The sequence below is a fragment of the Lactuca serriola genome, chromosome 7 (assembly GCF_051521515.1).
Source record: "Lactuca serriola cultivar US96UC23 chromosome 7, Lser_US96UC23_V15, whole genome shotgun sequence".
Lineage (NCBI taxonomy): Eukaryota > Viridiplantae > Streptophyta > Magnoliopsida > Asterales > Asteraceae > Lactuca > Lactuca serriola.
The window spans coordinates 63,883,044-63,901,461 of NC_136414.1; the positions used below are offsets into that span (position 1 = coordinate 63,883,044).

Consider the following 18,418-nt stretch of genomic DNA (forward strand, 5'->3'; position numbering starts at 1 on the left):
AAAACAATCTCACTTTGATACCTCTCATCAATGTCTACATTTGATAACGAATGAAAATCTAAAACCAACAGGGACTTGCAGAGGATGTCTATTATCAATTCTTTTATAAAAAGCAAAACCACAACATGAACTAAGAAACTGAAGTTGCGAAATGAATAAAAAAATCAACACATAAACAAACACATACAGACTATAGACAACACATAAACGGAAGTTTATAAAGCATGAAACTTAATGACAGGAAAAGTAAAAACTTAAAGGAGACTTTATAGAAAGAAAGATCACCCTTACTCGCCACAAATGGTTGAAGACATCAACAAGAAGATCAATCTGACCATAGAATCCACATGTTGTCTGATCATGACTTCAGTAGATGAACTACTGAAACGTAAGAATTCCAATTGAACTCTTTAGCATTTGAAAGGGGAATTAGGGTTCCAGAGAAGACGACGAAAGGTTAAAAAAAAAATTTGGACCATTTCTCGATTTGTGTGTGTCATCCTTGCGCAGGGGCCATGCTAATCTTCTCTGTATCGTTCCAATTTTATTGGATGTCCCCAAAGGGACGACTATAGATGAAGAGCTTCGCCATATATGTGACAATAGTCAATTTCGGGTCAAGTCAAAGTCAAACAAAGTCAACGAAACAAACCAGTCAAGTCAATTAAACCTTGTATATTAGGGTTTACGTTATGTAATTACTGTATAACTCACTGTTTTAATGAGAAAACATCACTTGGAAAATTCGTGTGTTTAATTTTCCTTAGCCGTAGTGCTAAACAATGAACTAAACCGATAAACAATGTTGCATACTCACCGGGAGTGTGAAAGATCCTTAAACATGGCTTAATGGGGCTTACGGACCTTGCATTGTGAAGCCGGACACTCACAAATGTCACACACGAAACCTCTCTCAATCGTTTTCACTCTATCTCTCTTTATCGAGAATCTCTCCCAAATCTCTCCAAGATTGTAAAATCTCTCCCAAATCTCTCTTTGTATGAGAAATCTCTCCAAGAATGTGAAATCTCTCCCAAATCTCTCTTTGTATGAGAAATCTCTCCAAGAATGAGAAATATCTCCAAGAATGTGAAATCTCTCCCAAATCTCTCCCGAAACCTCTCTTGAAATTTTTATAATCAATCGGGACATCCCGATACTTGGTTTGATAAGGAACCACTCAAAGAAGGGAAAAATCTTGGAAAATTACCCTTTAGGACCGAAGCCTCCCCATAAGGGTCAAGTCCTCTTGGATCTGAGGCCCCTTGAACAACCATAGTCTTCGGACCGCAATGGGGTGCAACCGCAGCAGGCAAGCCGCAGTAGTGAGCCACAGCCCGACCGCAGTGTAACGCTTGTAGATCATGGCTAGTCAATTTAGAGACGATAAGCGTCAAAAATGACTTTTTGATAGAAGATTATTTAGAGTGAATAATCTTAACTAAGTTGTAGTATATGTTACAAGGATTCCGTACATATAAAGAACGCCCAAATCTGACTTCGTATGAAGAAGTTATGATTTATCGAATTTTCGGCTTAGCGGTATGCAGCCTGAAATACTCGATTTGAGATCAAGCGGTTTTTAGCCAAAACAATCTAAACGAGAATCGAAGATCTCGTTGTTGGTATCGAAGCGATGAAAAGTTAGGCGAGAACGGACGTCAAACGAAGAAGTTATGATTTTATAACGAAGTTTTCCTGTCCGGGCCTACTAAAAATAAATAATAAAAATAAAGTCAAAATTAGCCGACGAAGTCTAAACGAAAGTTGTAGAGTGTAGTCTCACCTACGCGTGGATATAAATAACGTCAAAAACGGAGTTCGTATGAAGAAGATATGAATTTTCAAAGTTTATTAAATAATTAATAATTAAATTTAATTATTAAATCCCGGTATTATCCGAAGACGAGTCATCGGACTCATCCGAAGTACGCCCCGCGTACACCGATGTATGTCGACATTCGCACTCGAGTATTTCGGATACGTAAGCCATGACGATCCGAGGCGTACGCCCCACGTACTCCGAGGTTCCAGCCTCTATAAATAGGATCTGAAGGCAACCGACTCCTTTGCTATCTTTCTCTCTTCTCTCTCCCGTTTTGCATTGTTTTGCGTGCCAGAAGTACCCCGAAGCCCCGGTAATATCCTCGAGCCCCGAAGCAAGTCCCGAGATCCCGAAGATCCCGAGAAGTGCAATTCCCGAGCCGAAGCTCTGTCCGCGAGAAGCTCGATTTTCGTAGAGACCTTCCAGATCTGCTGAGGATTACTACTTCTGCAAGTCGTAGTGCTGTCCGATCATCTTCTGATCAAGTGAGTGTATACTACCTTTCATAAACATGATAATAATACAAGTATGGTTTGAGTGTATTAAGTATATTGTTGTTTATATGTGTGAGTGTGTAGTTACTTTCTTCTAACACATAAATATGAAGTATTTGCTATGAAATACGTGCTATGTGTTTATATATTATTTGTCTATTTGAGATGGGCGTGGAATTGATGTTTTATACAAGTGTTAAATGATTTAAACTGTGTAAGTATTTATATCTACGAAAATGTTGGGTAGAACTTGGGTAGATGGGATAGTTGGTGACTATGGAGTTAGCGCCTATTGTATAAACCTTGGCGACGATGTGACTTCGTGCCTATTTGATGAACCTTGGCGACTATGGAGTTAGCGCACGTTGAGTAAACCTTGGCGACTATGGAGTTAGCGCTTGTTGAGTAAGCCTTGGCGACTATGGAGTTAGCGCTTGCTAAATGAACCTTGGTGACTATGGAGTTAGCGCCTGATAACTATGGATTTAGTACTTGATAAATAAACTTTGGCAGCAATGGAATTCGTGCCAATTCCTTACGAATAAATGAATGAAGGATAGTTGGTTCTTAGGGTAAAACCTTAAGAAGATAATTGGGATGGGTAATTGGGTTGATTGTTTGCTGATTAAATATAATAATTATGGGTTGAAAACCCTATATGCTCACCAGGCTCCCAAGCCTGACCCACTCAGTTTTCTTTTCATTACAGGTAATGGCACAAGGGTATAAGTTGGTGGACTTGACGAGAGATTTTGGATTATAAATCAGTAGTTAAATAACTATTGTAAGGTCTATTTTATATTGTTTATGCTTTTGGTCTGTATCGAACATGACATCCCAAGATTTTCTTATTTAATGAAAATACATTCTCTTTGAGAAATGTTTGGATAAATGGTTATCATATTTTTGTTTTTGAGAACAAATTCCGCAACAGTTTTCTTTAAACGATTACTCTGATTTTAAAAACAAAGCATAAACAAATCGGTCTTTTCTGGCCGTGAAATTAGGGATGTCACACGTAGCCAGCGAGCCGCAGCCACGCCCGCGTCAGGACTCCCGACCGCAACGCCTTCCTTCTTCGACCTCCGTATCCGCAACTCCTTCTCTTCGGATCGCACCAGGCGACTAAGCCACTCCGGTTTTGGCTGCTGATGACCAAGACTCCGGTCCTAGACTTCGGATTTTACGTTTTTCACCCGGTTTTTGACTAATTCTCCATTTTAAGTCCGTTTTTAATTATTTTAACGCGGGATTTTCTCCAGAAATCATATTTTAACATATAAGACCCTAAATAATCATAATTTGGGCATATTTTCATGAAAATATTTATTTGAGAATAAATTTTTTAAGTGAGATCTTGAGGTGGAGTGTGGATCTTGTCATAATATTTGACACAAACCACCACCCCATACCCATTCCTTTGACTAATCCTTGTACTCCTCCCTACTCCTAGTCACCTCAAGGCCTTACCCCACTCATTTTCCCAGCAAACTAACGTCCAAAAAGAGCTGGAGAACCCTCTTTCACTCTTCACTTCACACATTTTCCCCCATTTTCTACAAGTATCAAACATCACTTTTCTCTCAAATTCCCCCACTCCAATTTTGAGATTTAAGGGCTGATCTTCAAACTTTCTCTCATTTTTGGTAAGTTCATCATTCTCCTTATGGTTATTACATTCCCTTTTACTCAAATTCATAGATTTCTTACACCAACATCATCACACTCATGTTAGATCTTTGAATCTTCAAGTGACCTTTCAAGTGTTCTTGAGTTGAACACTTCTCACCTTCAACATTCACCTACTGAAATCACTCAAGGTGAGTTCATATCCCTACATTTTCATGTTTTCTTAAGTTTTAGGGGGGGGGGGGGAATGCAAGTTAAAACACCAAGAATATAACTAAACTTTTCTAACAACTTTCATCAGAAAAGTTGGGCTCCATTCACGGACTGTTTTGGACAACCTAAACATTTTAGTTTTCAAAACTATTTTAGGTGCAAGTGGTTCCAGTTCTTAGCTTTAAAATGACTACTTGCACATCTCCATACGATTTTTCTATAATTTATGGTGATTTTTACAAAACTGCCTATCATTTCAAACATCAATCCGGACCAGTCTGTGATTATGGACTTATTCACACAAGTTAGAGGTCATTAAAAATCATGAGAAAAATTATGGAGAAAATAGACTCGTTTTCCAAACTCTTATAATTTTTGGATTCTGATTTGGACCTTTGATGATTTTTCAAAAATTTTTATAAGAACAGCAAATCAAAATGTTAATAACAGAAAAATGCTATCAATTTCATTTCACCTTGTAACATGTTGAGCAAGGTGTATATCTTTATGTGATTATATGTTATTGCAATATATGGTAATATTGTCTTATTATGTAGACATACATCAGTTAACAAATGGACTTTTCTAGACAAAGCATAGAAATAACAATTCGTTATAATCAAAGTACATCTAATACATACAAACATTTGAATAATCTATGTTAAGTATAGTCTATGTACATTACCACTTTTACCCTTGTTTTGATAAACTATAATAGGTATAGTTTATGATACATCACATAACCTACTCATACAAAAAGGGTACATTTATAGAAAAAGGTTCTACAGTCACGCACACTACACGTAAACTTGTTAACTCAGGTTGTGAGACTTTCTCTCCCCGTACGTCCGAGTACGGGATCCAAATTCCTGTAAGTTATAACCAAAATCTCTTGTAGGGAGAGCGTGATAATTGTGTATATATCTATATTGGGGTTGACATCCCATACCTCGCTGCTAGCTACAGCCGGACCGGCAGGTCTGCGGGTGACAAGAGTCATAGGATTAGGGCGTCTAAAAGACGTTATGCAGGTTACCTTTAGTCATAGTATGGTTATAGCGACTCACATAGGGAGCTAACAATACATAAAGTTTACGGGATTTTTATAAAACAAAAGGGGTTTTATGTCGATTTAAAATCACTTTTTATATCAATAAGTACAGATATTACTGTACACTTTCGGTTTTGGTATTTATGACTACACATCATTTGAAACCACTTTTATATCTTTAAGTATGGCCAATACTTGTTATTTCTCGGTCCTGGGATTTAGGACTACATATACATAATAAAGAAAATATTGGATTTTCTGGATACATATTCTAACGTTTTTACAAGGAAAACGGTTTACTTCTCTAACGAAATCTCTTATGAACTCACCAACCTTTGTGTTAACACTTTTCAGACAACTTGTATTCTCAGGAAATCACTAAACAGGAAATCAAGTGCATTTTGAGGATGGGACGTTAAGGCGTCAAACATTTCATATTTTGTCAACATATTGTAATTGATTTTGAAACATGTAATTCATACAATGATGTAACTTTTTCAATTATATATATGTTGGTTGTGTTGCTTAAATCACTATTGCATTTGTTGTTATGATACTATACATGAAGTCCTCCACCCCCGGACGTTTCCGCCATCCGTGGTTTGGGGGTGTGACAATATAGAGGAGTAGCATGTTATATGGGACGACGCGAGTTCTAAACGAAGTAGTTTACTGTTGATGGTCATATATTCTCAATGTCTTTAAAATTAGGGTTAATGACTTAGGAGGGTAATAAGGTTTCCAGTTTGTCCGTATTAGGTCACTAAGGTTTTTTTGTGCGTATTAAACCAATATGGTTATTATTACCGTTTAGAAATAGTCATTTTACCGGTTTTAACCGGTAAAATGACTATTTCTAAACGGTAATAACAACCATATTGGTCTAATACGCACAAAAAAAGTCTTAGTAACCTAATACGGACAAACTGAAAACCTTATTACCCTCCTAAGTCATTATCCCTACAAAAAATTATTGAACTTTATAACTATAATAGTAATTGTTATTAATTTAAGAAATATGAAATGAAATAGGTTTTAAAACAATATGTTGATTTGAAATAATAATTTATCTTTAACCGCATGAGTTTAAATTATCTATTTTATAGTATAAATTAAATAAAGATAGATGTGCTCATATTAAACACTTTAGAGCTTGATTTGGAGTATTGAGGACTTTCATAAGGCCAAGTTTGGTTAAAACTTGAACTTTGTTACAATATTTTATTGATACAACCTTACTTTCTTTGAAACTAAAACTTTGCTTGATAATTTGGGACCATTACTTATTCGAACTTTGAAACTTTTGGGATTTAAAACAAATGTTTTAACTTTTAAAAATATTATTTTAAACTACCATAACAAGATCTAAATAGAAAAAAATGTTTTATTGAATATCAACGGGAAAGACATAAATAGAAAAAAAGAAAAAAAAAATCTAAACCCCAACCCCTATCAATTTGTTTTTCTGCAAGTTAATTTTCGATCCACAAACAAAATAAAAGCACTTGAAAATTTTCTATAATATTTTTAGCATTATCAATAGACCACTCTACTAGAAATGTAAAGTCATCAACATAAACATTAAAAAAAAAAGTGGAACATGCTCCATCCCTTGTTACCTATTTTCACAAAAATTAAAGCATTATGATTAATTATTTCTGTTAACCCAACATTTAAACAAAAAATAGACGAGATCTCCCAACCTTTATCTCCCCCATTTTTATAGGAAAATCATCAATTGGAGTTTCATTCATCAAGATCTAAGTCATAGACGAAAAAAAATAAAAAAAAATTCCAAGTCCATCCTCTCAACTTCACCCCAAAATTCATCTTTCAAAGAATCTCACCAAATTAATCTAGAGAATCAATGACCCTTTTCAAAATACGCATAGATATTTCTTTTATGTTTTCTTTTATCAACCAATAGAGTAAGGTTATCTAGTCTATATGGAATTAGACGATTTGCACAAACCATTTACATTTATGGTATAAGATGTCGATATCATAATATATACCACATATTCCATTGTCTTTTTTCCATTAATTCTTTATTTGCAATGTGGAGCCTTTACCTTTTGTACCTTTTGTTATCTTATGGAATAAGAATCTCAAGTGTACATCTTTGGCTCATCAACCAAGGTAAGGTACCAACCAAATAGTATTATTATCTACATAAGTACTTACAATACTTATATTTACGGAATCTTTTTACAATTTCTCCATATAACATAATTGTGTATACAAATAAATAGAAAAATATATGTATTATAATTTTAACAAATTATCTCTATCTTTTCCATTTGAAATGTATCGGCAATAATCGTATATTTTTATGAGTTTTGTTTTTGAGAAAGCTACTTTATGACTTACCTATAAAGTTGAGGGTACTAAAATGAAAATACTCAATCAAATAAATATCCCCAATAATGCTTAAAACGCTCAAAATCTCTCCGCGGCTATAAAACGCGTCCACTCCAAAGAAAACGACCGCCAAACCCCCCTTTCCTCCGCCGTTCGCCGTTGCCGGAACCGCGATAGAAAACTTCATCTTAGAAAGAGAAGCTCGGTTTTGCATTAATTCAGAGAGAAACCATGTACATACATACAAATATACGTATATTTGTGTCTAGATAGAGAGAATTTGATCAGTTAATTTATCTTATGGCATGGTTGAGTTGGAGGATTGAAAACAAAGGAGACGGAGTCGTTTTATTGACTCCGAAATGAAGGTTTCCCGATCCTTTAGTCGATGTCTTCTTCTGCTTTTGCTCCTTTTTGTTCAAAAAGGTAAGAATTTGCTTATTTTTATACTGATTTGTACTTGAAAGTTGAAACCTAGTTAACTGATCGTACTAAGTAATCGTAATTTTTTGGTTCACTCAACATGATTCGATCGATCGATCATGAGTTTTATTGCGTATTACGTCGTCTTTTTCCGTAATTGTAATCTTGTTTGACACGCATATAGCAACGCTCCTTGAATTTTACTATCTGGACTCAATTTTAATTCGATCTCAAATCAAATCAAGCGTGAATTCACCTCCTCTTATCGTTTTAGCAGTTATAGTGTTCTAGTCACCATTCTTCTAAAACATTCTTCACAAAATTAGGTTTAATTTGAAGTTATATCTTCATTCAAGGAGTAGTAACACTCAAAATCATAAATCCCCATTAATTGGGGCTAAAATACTCGATTGATTGTGGTTAGAGTTCATTACTGTTAAAAGAATCACATCCTGATTTTCATTTGTGAAACTATTTGTTTGCATTAACACCAAATTTGATATGCTATAAATGTTCTATTCGATTTCCCTATAACATTTGGGGAAAAAGTATATGATCATCAAATTCAATCTATAGGATCGTATTCATTGCAACTTTTGAGTACTTATTCATTCTTATTTTCCCAGGGTATGTGACATCCAAACCATTCACAGGGACTTATGGTATAAACTATGGAAGAATCGCAGACAACATCCCTTCTCCTAATGAAGTTGTAAGGCTTCTCAAAGCTGCTAAGATAAAAAACGTACGAATATACGATTATGATCACAGTGTTCTTGATGCATTCAAGGGTAGTGGTCTCGATTTAGTAATCGGACTCCCAAACGGAATGGTGAAAGACTTAAGCAATAATCCCGATCATGCCCTTACATGGGTCAAAGACAATGTCCAATCATACCTACCTTCAACACACATTGTTGGAATTGCAGTTGGAAACGAAGTTCTAGGAGGTGGTGATCTTGATCTTCAAACATCTCTATTTCCTGCAATCAAAAACATCTACAACGCAACACAAAAGTTAAACCTAGACTCCATAGTTCAAATCACAACAGCACATTCACAAGCTGTGTTTGGAACTTCATATCCTCCATCTTCATGTGTCTTCAAACAAGACGTTTCACAAAACATGAAGAAACTTCTGGAATTATTTTCACAAATGGGATCCCCTTTCTGTTTAAACGCATACCCTTTTTTAGCATACATGGGAAGCCCAGATCAGATTGATATTAACTACGCTCTTTTCAACCCAACTCAAGGCATATACGATGAAAAAACAAATCTTCATTATGACAACATGCTTGATGCTCAAATCGATGCAGCATATGCTGCACTTGAAGATGCAGGATTTGGGAAAATGGAGGTTGTTGTTACAGAAACAGGATGGGCTTCTCATGGAGATGCAAATGAAGAAGCTGCAACTTTGGATAATGCAAGAACTTATAATTATAATTTGCGTAAAAGACTTGCTAAAAGGAAGGGGACGCCACGTAGGCCTAAAAGTATGTTGAAGGCGTATATTTTTGCTTTATTTAATGAGAATTCTAAACCGGGTCCCACCTCTGAAAGAAATTTTGGTTTGTATAAACCTGATGGAAGTATCACGTATGATATTGGGTTTCCACCTCTCAAATCTTCTTCTTCTTCTTCTCTTCTATCAATCAAGGTATGTAACTTACTTTACTCTTTTATCAATATAATTTATTCAATATATATTAAACTAAAAATAGGGTAGGTGAAAAGATAATGAAAATAGGATTGCGTATGTCGTTATTGACTCAACAGCTTTATTTTCTTCCTTTTATTATATTATATTTCCTATTTTCTATGTTCGCATGATATTATACGTGATTCGTGGTCATCGTTTTGTGAATATGTTTAATTATTTTGGCTTATAGTTAATTATATTATCAAATTTTTAATACAAATTTTAATTTTTATCAGGAAATTGGAGCTCAAAGTTGGCATTGGTCATATATCTCGGTTTTATCTTCGTGTGTGTCAATGTTGTTTTTATTTCTAAGATTGTGAAATATTTGTCATCACAAGATATTATTTAAGTTATTGTCACAATGTATTTTATATTTACTTTTTTTTTGAAGAAAAATGTTTTTAAGCTTAAAGATAGAGTTGATAATATATAGAATACATGCCACGTACACCAAATCGGGATCTTAATTGGTGGTGGTTAATGTTTTTTTACAGTTTTGATCGTATGTCGTTTCTTCATATGCTTTTACTTGTTCTGAATATATGGATAAAAAATGAGTAAAAGTGAAAGGTAAATTAATAAATACGTTGTAAAGTGTTTTTAAGGCTAAACAGACATACGAAGACATGACGTGTAGTAATCTAGCATGGTGGAAATGTTATGTCACCTTATGTGACATTTGATAGGAAATAAGGAAAAAGGGACGCGATTGACAAAATTGTATGACATGGAAAATTAGCTTTTGTGTCAGGTGAATAATACCTTTTGTGGTGATGAAATGATAGGATTAGGTGGAATTGTGACTTTTAGACTTTAGCTGTGCATGAAATTGATGTATTAAAAGTTTGGAATTGTGTGATCCGACCCAACAAATAATATGCGTTAGTGGAATATTTTATAAGTGATGCATTAGATTAAAAGTTATTACTAAAATAAAAACTTAATGTTAATATAAGCAAAATTATAAAGAATAATTTATATATATATACGATTGATCACAAGCTCTTAAATCGTTCATCACAAGCTCATTCTCCGGAAGCTTCTTCAAGTTGTCTTTCCTAACATTAGCATCACTAGACACTTCTTCCTTAGGTTGTTTAAGGGATTCCTCATTTCTATGTTGTTCCATGCCACCATGTTGTTCTTCATTTAACGTAAAAATATGTGGGGTTTCTGTTGAAAGCTCCGCCTTCTGGCTAGCACCCTCATCGTTCCCTGTAAAACTTGTACCATCTCGTCTCTGGTTAAGCATAGCAGATTCAAAGGTCACATCTCTACTAATAACGAATTTTCGATCTTTCCTTCTTTTATACCCCACAAACGATTATCGTTCCATTCAAATGCATATCCTAGAAATATGCAATTCATTGTCCTCGAGTCTAGTTTACCATCATTCACATGAGCATAAGCAGGGCATCCAAATATTCGTAAACAAGAATTCTTAGAGGGTTTTCCAAACCACACCTCTTGGGGAGTCTTACATTAATTTCAATTGATGGATATCTATTCGCCAGATAGCAAGTAGTGTTGATTGCTTCTGCCCAGAATTGCTCCGATAAATCAACAGATAATCGCATTCACTAAGCATGCTCCAACGGTGTTTGGTTCATCTATTCTGCCACTCTGCTTTGTTGTGGTGTTAGCCATACAATACGATACCTCACTATACCTTTTGTTTTGCCGAAGATGTCAAATGAATTCATGTAGAACTCCAACCCGTTTTCTATTTTGAGTGACCTGACATGGTTCCCAGTCTGTTTCTCAACCATCGTCTTCCACTCCTTGAACTGCCCATGTAACATCCTAAAATTTAATTAAAAATAAAATAAGGAAGTTAGTGGTTAAAATATATCAAATACCATATTAGAGTTGGGAAAATGCAAGTAATGGTAAGAACTAACAAAATTCTCAAACTAGAGGGACCAAAAGTGAAAATTTGAGGAAATAAGATGCAAGCACACTTCCCTCATTCTTGTTAGACGTATTTTGCAAGGAATAGAGACCTCTAACGGTGAATGCTACATTTCTTGACATTTAGGGCTTGATTCAAGAGGAGAATTAAGCAATAAAGCAAAGGAGATAAGGAAGGCTATCAAGGTAAAACTCTTCTCTACTACCCTTAAAATTTGAAGTTGTGAAGAGGGTGAAACCCCAATGTCGATTTTAGTATAATTTGGTGATTAGGGTTTCAATTTCTAACCCCCTTTGGTTGGTTTTGATGGTTCCAATTTCAAACAAATCATTCCATTGATGATTTTGAGGATTTGGGTGAAAACCCTCATGAACCCTAGAAACCTAAGTTGAGGATTTTGCAACTGATGATGAAATTTGATTGTATTCTATGACCTATATGTTGTTTGTTGACAATGAATTCAATTGGAATACTCAAACACGTCATTGATGGTAGAATCAAGTATAAACTTAGATTTGAGTACGATTTTAGGGGAAATGATCATGAAAACAATGAAATTCTTGGAATGTGAGTACTTGATGAGTATATGATACTCATAATCACGAGTTGATACTAACAATATGATTTGAATGCAAGAACATGAAGGATTGAGTGATCTATAGTTGAATTTATGGAATAATTGGCCTTAAGGGCATTTTGGGAAATCTATTGATAATTACGTAATGAATCTCACATAAGAAGTGAATGATATTCATGAACATGAATTGACACTCAAGAGATGATAATGAAACATAAACATGAAGGAATGTTAGCAAGGATCCATCTCTAGTGATTGTTATGACCCAAGGACAATTTTGGAATATGGAATGGAATTGAGGATTCCATAGTTAGATTGGGCATTTTTATAGAGATTAATGGGGGGGGGGGGGGATTATGTGCTTGATAATATTTATTTGAGTGTTCAATAAGTTAGGAACAAGCCTTGTGAACTTTGGAATGTTCAAGTGAAAAATGGACTAGTTTACCCTTCTTTTAAACACTTGAGGATCATCATGATCTTAAGGTTTCAATGAACACTTAATGGACTAAGTGGACTCCCCACGCATGTATCAACAACTATAAGCACAAAGCTTAGTGAATTCCCCAAGATACCACATACAACACAACATAAATAACATCTATGGGTTATTAGCAACCCTGGGGGACTATCAGCAGTCCCTGTGGGCTAACAGCATGCCCTGTGGGTTATCAGTAACCCTGGAGACTATCCGCAATCTCAGTCACAAAATAACAACATAGTATAATAAAATCTTGACCCAACTGGTCATTTTATATGCAACTATTCTACCACACAGGTAAGAAAACGCGAGGAGACTCACCTGATACTGATGACACGAAAACCTAATACTCGAGCTGCTAGATCTAGACTCCGCCTAGTTAACAAAATAATTAACCTTAATTAAAAATTAAGGTCCACAACCACTCATGAGTCCAAAGTCCTAGACTAAACTTACTAAGGGCAAAAGGACCATTTTGCCCTTCCATTGGTTCCAAAACTCCAAAATTTGACCAAAGGTCAAAGTCAATAGAAAGTCAACACCCAACGAGTATGCTGGACGTACAGAGCCTAACATTGGGCGTACAACTGACCAAGCACGTGGCAGGGTGAAATCCGGCTATGTTGCGCGTAGCTAGGAGTACGCAGACGTACTCCACCAACTTCTATTTCCACTCTTTTGTTGTCTTAATCGGTTAACACAACCATTCCAACTACATATCTAACTTATTTAGAATCTCTTACTCCATGAATTTGTGGGCTTTAAGCCTTTGCATGACTATGAGAGGCTAAAACATCATTTCATCTATTCCACGCTACTTTACTCATGCATGAGTCAAAAGGGAAGATTAAGCAAGCATTTTTGTCCATCTAGATGCCTTAAGATATATGAAAGGACAGCCTAAACTCTCTAGAGAGTCCCAAACTCAAAAGGTCCAAACTTGGGGAATTAAGCTTATAAATCTTAAACTAAAGAGATCTAGAAGAATATTAGCCAATGTATAAGCTTGATACCTGAAAATGATGCATAAAGGTAGAAAGTTTCTAGATCACTAAGTTGGATGACACTTTTTTCTTCTCTAACCTTCTTCTCTAACTATAAGAGCCAAGAACACTCAAAACTTGCAAACACACACACACAAGCCACACCCACGAGATTAGGGTTTTAGAGAGGGTTGGAAGCTAATAAGGGTGGCTAGAAATGAGACCAATATGTTCTTTATATAGGGACAAACTCGAAATTAGGGTTTTGCACCTGAGCCTAGTACGCCTAACGTACTAGGTGGCCTCCGCGATTTTGCATGGTGCATGAGTACGCTGCGTGTACTCATGCGTACGCCCCACGTACTAACATGCCAAATTTTCTCTTTCAAGGACTTAATTTGACATTTTGGAAAAAGGTTCAAGAAATGAAAAATGCACCTTATTTCGGGATGTTACAATTCAGCCCCTGCCCTTTCCATTTAATATCCACCCCTTGATGAGTGATGTGATGTTTTTTTTCTTTATATATATAAAAAAATATTAGCAAAGAAATTAATACATCTGAATTTATATATAAGATTTTTATATAGATATATTGTTCAATGCATTGTTGGAAAAAATTGATTGAGTTCTATGGAATGTAGAAAAATGATGTGACAATCCATTGAATTCTATGAAGTTCAATGCATTATGGATACCCTAACTAGTAAGCTTCGCTTTTGGCTCTTCTCTCTCCCCTCTCCATTTGTGTCTCTATCTCTCCCTCATATGCTTCTCTTCTTTTTTACCTCTCACATATGTTTGTCTATCTCCCTCGTCGTAATGATGTTAAAAGCTAGAATATGGGTTTTTATGATTATTTATTTATTTTGTTAGAATATTTGTAATTTTGATCTTTTAAAAGATAACTTACTTTTATGATTTAGGATCTCGCATTAATCCATGATTAATCCTCACTTTGGTCGATTAATACTTAAACCCTAATCGAACGATTACTTACTACCTAATGATTTTTACAGTAAATAAGAAAAGGTTAAAATCCAGATAAATTCCAAAATAAAACAAAATATTCAATCTTTATTTATTTTGATGAGGCCTCACAACAAAAGGAGATGATTTGTACACAACAATTTTTCTCCATACACAACAATTGGTGTTTTAAAATGTTGTACTGTACAACTCAATAATGCATAAATTGTTGTGTATGGCTAAAAATTGGTGTGTACGCATTACTTCCCCACAACAAATATAGGACAAAAAAACATATAGTGATCGTGAACGAAAACAATATTAAAATATTGTGTAGATAAACAGGATAAATTTGTGTGTCTCCTCCTTCTCAAATTTAATAGTTCAAGAAAGTCAAGCCAATTATCAAGAAACTGGCAGATACCATGGCGGAGAAAGATGGAGCTCCTCCAATAGGTGGTGGAGGTGGAGTGATCCTGTCAGATGTTACGACGGTTGGTGGTGATGATGGGCTGGAGCTTGGAGATGAGGTGGGGAGACAAGGAACATCGGGTGTTGTGGGGGTGGTGGTCGGTGGAGATGCTGATGTTGTGGGTGCAAGTGTCCGAGGTGTAGGAATGGTGGTAGGTGGAGACGCCGATGTTGTGGGTGTTGCTGATGGTGGAGTGGTAGATGCGTCAGCGGAGACGTTGATGGTTAACTTCTGACAAAGTTGGCAGTGGCTTGTGAATGTGCAGATGTAATAGTGGGTTCCGTCGATGGTCAAGGTAAGGGAGGCGGGGCCAGTGGTTGCAAGGGAGATGGGATTGGTGGCTGTGCATGGGTCGTACGCCATTGCTGAAACCTCCGCAACGTCGTGATCTCCGTTGGTGAAGTTAAAGGCGAGAATGTCGTCGACGGTGAATGTTTGAAGTGATACCCAAGTGGTATAAGCAGATGCCCTGCCAGAAAGAATGGTCCATCCCAAGGCGTCACCAACAACATGCCTGGTCGTCTGCACTGTGGTGTCGTGAAGGTGCATGCATGCAACCATTACTGACATGAACCCCACTAAATTATATACATATATTAATTCCCATCGCATTTAGGAATAGTATACTTCTTCGACTTCATACTTTGGCCACAATATTTTACGGGTATTACATATGAAATGCACACATCTATTCCCTATTCCGAACAAAATTCCCTAAAACCACCCGACCGCCTCCCCGCTTCTTCTCATATGCCTTCCTGTCAATCGGTTAACAAGTCGACTCGGATTCTTTTTTGGCCATTTAATCATCGAATTTCTGTTACAGATAAGATAAGATAGACGAGATTAATCGTTGCAGCCTACGATTTTTGCATAGAGAAGAAAAGGGACAACGACGAAACTCCGACTCAGGCATTGATGGGGCTTCAAAGTAAGAAATCACGTTTGAGTGTATCTGCCTTCAACACAAAACATCAACTGGACAACGCAGGAGTGAGAGAGACAAGTAGAGAGTAATAGAGATTTTTTGTGGAGGTTTGGTTAGCCATTGTTCTTGACGATGATTGTGAAGGTGAAGGAAACAACGGGGATTGTCAGTGTTGTTGTCTTTGGGGTCTGCAAGGGAGGTGTTTTGGTCGGCGCCTTCATAGGTCAGCCGCTATTTTGTTCTATATAAATTCAGAAAACACATACAATTGGATATTGATATGCGTTTTACTCTTCAAATTCAGGCGTTAGGGTGGTTGGCGGCGGTTGTTGGAGCGTCAAACACAATTCTTGAAGTTATTGTTCCTTATTCTCATATACCAATCATCGAATTGCTTAGCAAGGTATGTGGCCCTTTTCAATTGAAGGGTAAAATTAAGATGTAGTTGAAAATTATAAATTTAAGATTGTATATATGTCCAAGTTTTACAATATGTGACTCCTTTTGTGGGCATCTGATATTAGCTTTAATCTTCATAAATACTACAGATGGCTTGCAGGAACCTAAAGACATTTATTCAAGTAACATCGATTTGAACCCATTTCACCATTTTATTTTGTTTATAAAAGATGCTATAAATAAGTTGTGTTTTCAATGGGATAACTGTCAAATCACACGCATGATCAGATAAAAATCGAGCAGGTGCATGTTAGGTGTATGGTGAAATGTCTAACTGAAGCTATCTTCATGACAATAGGTATGCTTTTGTATGAAATTCCATTTCTTTGATCATAAATCTAATCTATTTTTTGTTTTAAAATTGTTTTAATTTTTTGCAGGCAAACGATGTTGATTTTGATGGTGATGAGATGAATATGCATATTCCACAAACAAAAGAGGCTTCAACTGAGGCTCTTATGCTTATAGGGGTAATCATGTCAATTAACCACTTCAAATGCACTTTCAATCCATTACATTAGTAATAATAAATTACGATATCACATATAATTTGTTTTCCAATCACGCAAGCTCAAAACAATCTATGCACACCAAAGAATGGGGAGATTTTTGGTTGCATCAACGCATGATTTTTTGACATCTTCCTTTCTTATAACAATAAAGGACATGTTATATGATTGTGCCTCATTTGCACTTATGTGTTGTTATATGGGTTTTGCAATGGATCCTCTTGATTTTCCAACTCCTGTTATACTCAAGGGCCAAGGCAAGATAACATAACAGAACTTGCAGTTGCTCTTGCATCTCATATTTATGTCAATTGTTCTATCTGTGTTTGACATTAGAGATATTTATGTCAATTATTTTACTTGTTTTTGACATTGGTTTATTTTACTATTTTGGTTGCAGCCAATACAACTTTGGACTGGTAAAGAGCTGTTTAGATATGAGAGATTATCTGAATCTTATTGTTACTGAAAAGAGTCACACTAACCCCTAATGATGGACTTTACTCGGTTCTTCTTAGGGATTACAATTTGCATCTTGCTTAAGGTATTTTTTTACTTATGTTTCTTGAATCTGATTTAGTTAATGTAAGGTATGTTATAACATAATTGTGTGGCAATTTAGATTAATTTCTCCTTATTAAGTTTCCTTATTTATGGTAACATTGTTTGTGTGTGTGTGTGTCTGTGTGTGATGTTTATTATGCAGTACTCTATCGATAGGAAACCATGGATTAAATAATTATGGTATATATCATAAGACTCTTTATCTAATTCTTTTACCGAATTATTTTGTACACCTTTTAGGAAAAAATAAAAATGCATAAGAAACAAAGATTGCTTCTAACTTCTAACAAACTACTTTTTGCAATTCCAATTGTTATGAAGCAAGCAATTCACACTTTAAGGGGAGACAATGTTGATGCTTTTTTCTTGGAAGTTTTCAATAATAACTAATATTTTATAGAATTTGGGCTTCATTTTGGAGACTTTTTTTTTAAAAGACAATAAAATTCTGATGCATTGCTGGTCTTTTTCCCAAAGGAAGCACAAGGGTGTGATTGTCTACATATGTAATAACCATGGACTTCGAGATGTATATGACAGTGACATAACCAATGCAATAATAGCTTCAGCGTAACTACAAGTGAAAATTTGTAAAAAGTCAAAAGGAAAATGAGGTCTTTATGATATCTTTTTTGTGTGTATTAGGTGAACAAAGTAACTACAAGTGTGAATGAGATATTCGCTGGTGCATTCAAGGACTACTAGTGTGAGTGAGATATGCATACCTGGCCAGATGCATGAAATTTTAATATAGTAGAGTTTGTTTTAGTAAATGTTTTATAGTTATAGTAACGATTCACCTGATTCAAGTCAATTTACCCCTATGACATCCCTTCAAGTCTATATAACAAGTGAAATAC

General features: G+C 35.6%; 2 protein-coding genes and 1 non-coding gene across 3 annotated transcripts; 1 reads left to right on the top strand and 2 right to left on the bottom strand.

Moving 5' to 3' along the window:
• Nucleotides 1–464: 464 nt before the first annotated feature.
• Nucleotides 465–567, bottom strand: LOC145065065 (U6 spliceosomal RNA). Its single transcript, XR_013688217.1, has one exon. It is a non-coding gene; the product is annotated as a U6 spliceosomal RNA (small nuclear RNA).
• Nucleotides 568–7,649: 7,082 nt separating this feature from the next.
• LOC145061733 (glucan endo-1,3-beta-glucosidase 14-like) lies at nt 7,650–10,197 on the top strand. Its single transcript, XM_079009278.1, has 3 exons — nt 7,650–7,999; nt 8,623–9,659; nt 9,938–10,197. The coding sequence occupies exons 1-3, from the start codon at nt 7,936–7,938 to the stop codon at nt 10,022–10,024; spliced, it is 1,188 nt and encodes a 395-aa protein (XP_078865404.1). The 5' UTR covers nt 7,650–7,935; the 3' UTR covers nt 10,025–10,197.
• Nucleotides 10,198–15,002: 4,805 nt separating this feature from the next.
• Nucleotides 15,003–15,710, bottom strand: LOC145064039 (uncharacterized). Its single transcript, XM_079011568.1, has one exon. It carries the CDS (start codon nt 15,708–15,710, stop codon nt 15,003–15,005), a length of 708 nt encoding a protein of 235 aa, XP_078867694.1.
• Between the last annotated feature and the right edge of the window lie 2,708 nt (nt 15,711–18,418).

What these genes read in the sequence shown, in the direction of transcription:
- LOC145061733 (XM_079009278.1), top strand. Translation starts at nt 7,936, where the DNA reads ATGAAGGTTTCCCGATCCTTTAGTCGATGTCTTCTTCTGCTTTTGCTC. An exon ending in GCTCCTTTTTGTTCAAAAAG is followed by an intron (nt 8,000 to 8,622) that starts GTAAGAATTTGC and finishes TTATTTTCCCAG; the next exon opens with GGTATGTGACATCCAAACCA. An exon ending in CTTCTCTTCTATCAATCAAG is followed by an intron (nt 9,660 to 9,937) that starts GTATGTAACTTA and finishes AATTTTTATCAG; the next exon opens with GAAATTGGAGCTCAAAGTTG.
- LOC145064039 (XM_079011568.1), bottom strand. Translation starts at nt 15,710, where the DNA reads ATGCGATGGGAATTAATATATGTATATAATTTAGTGGGGTTCATGTCA.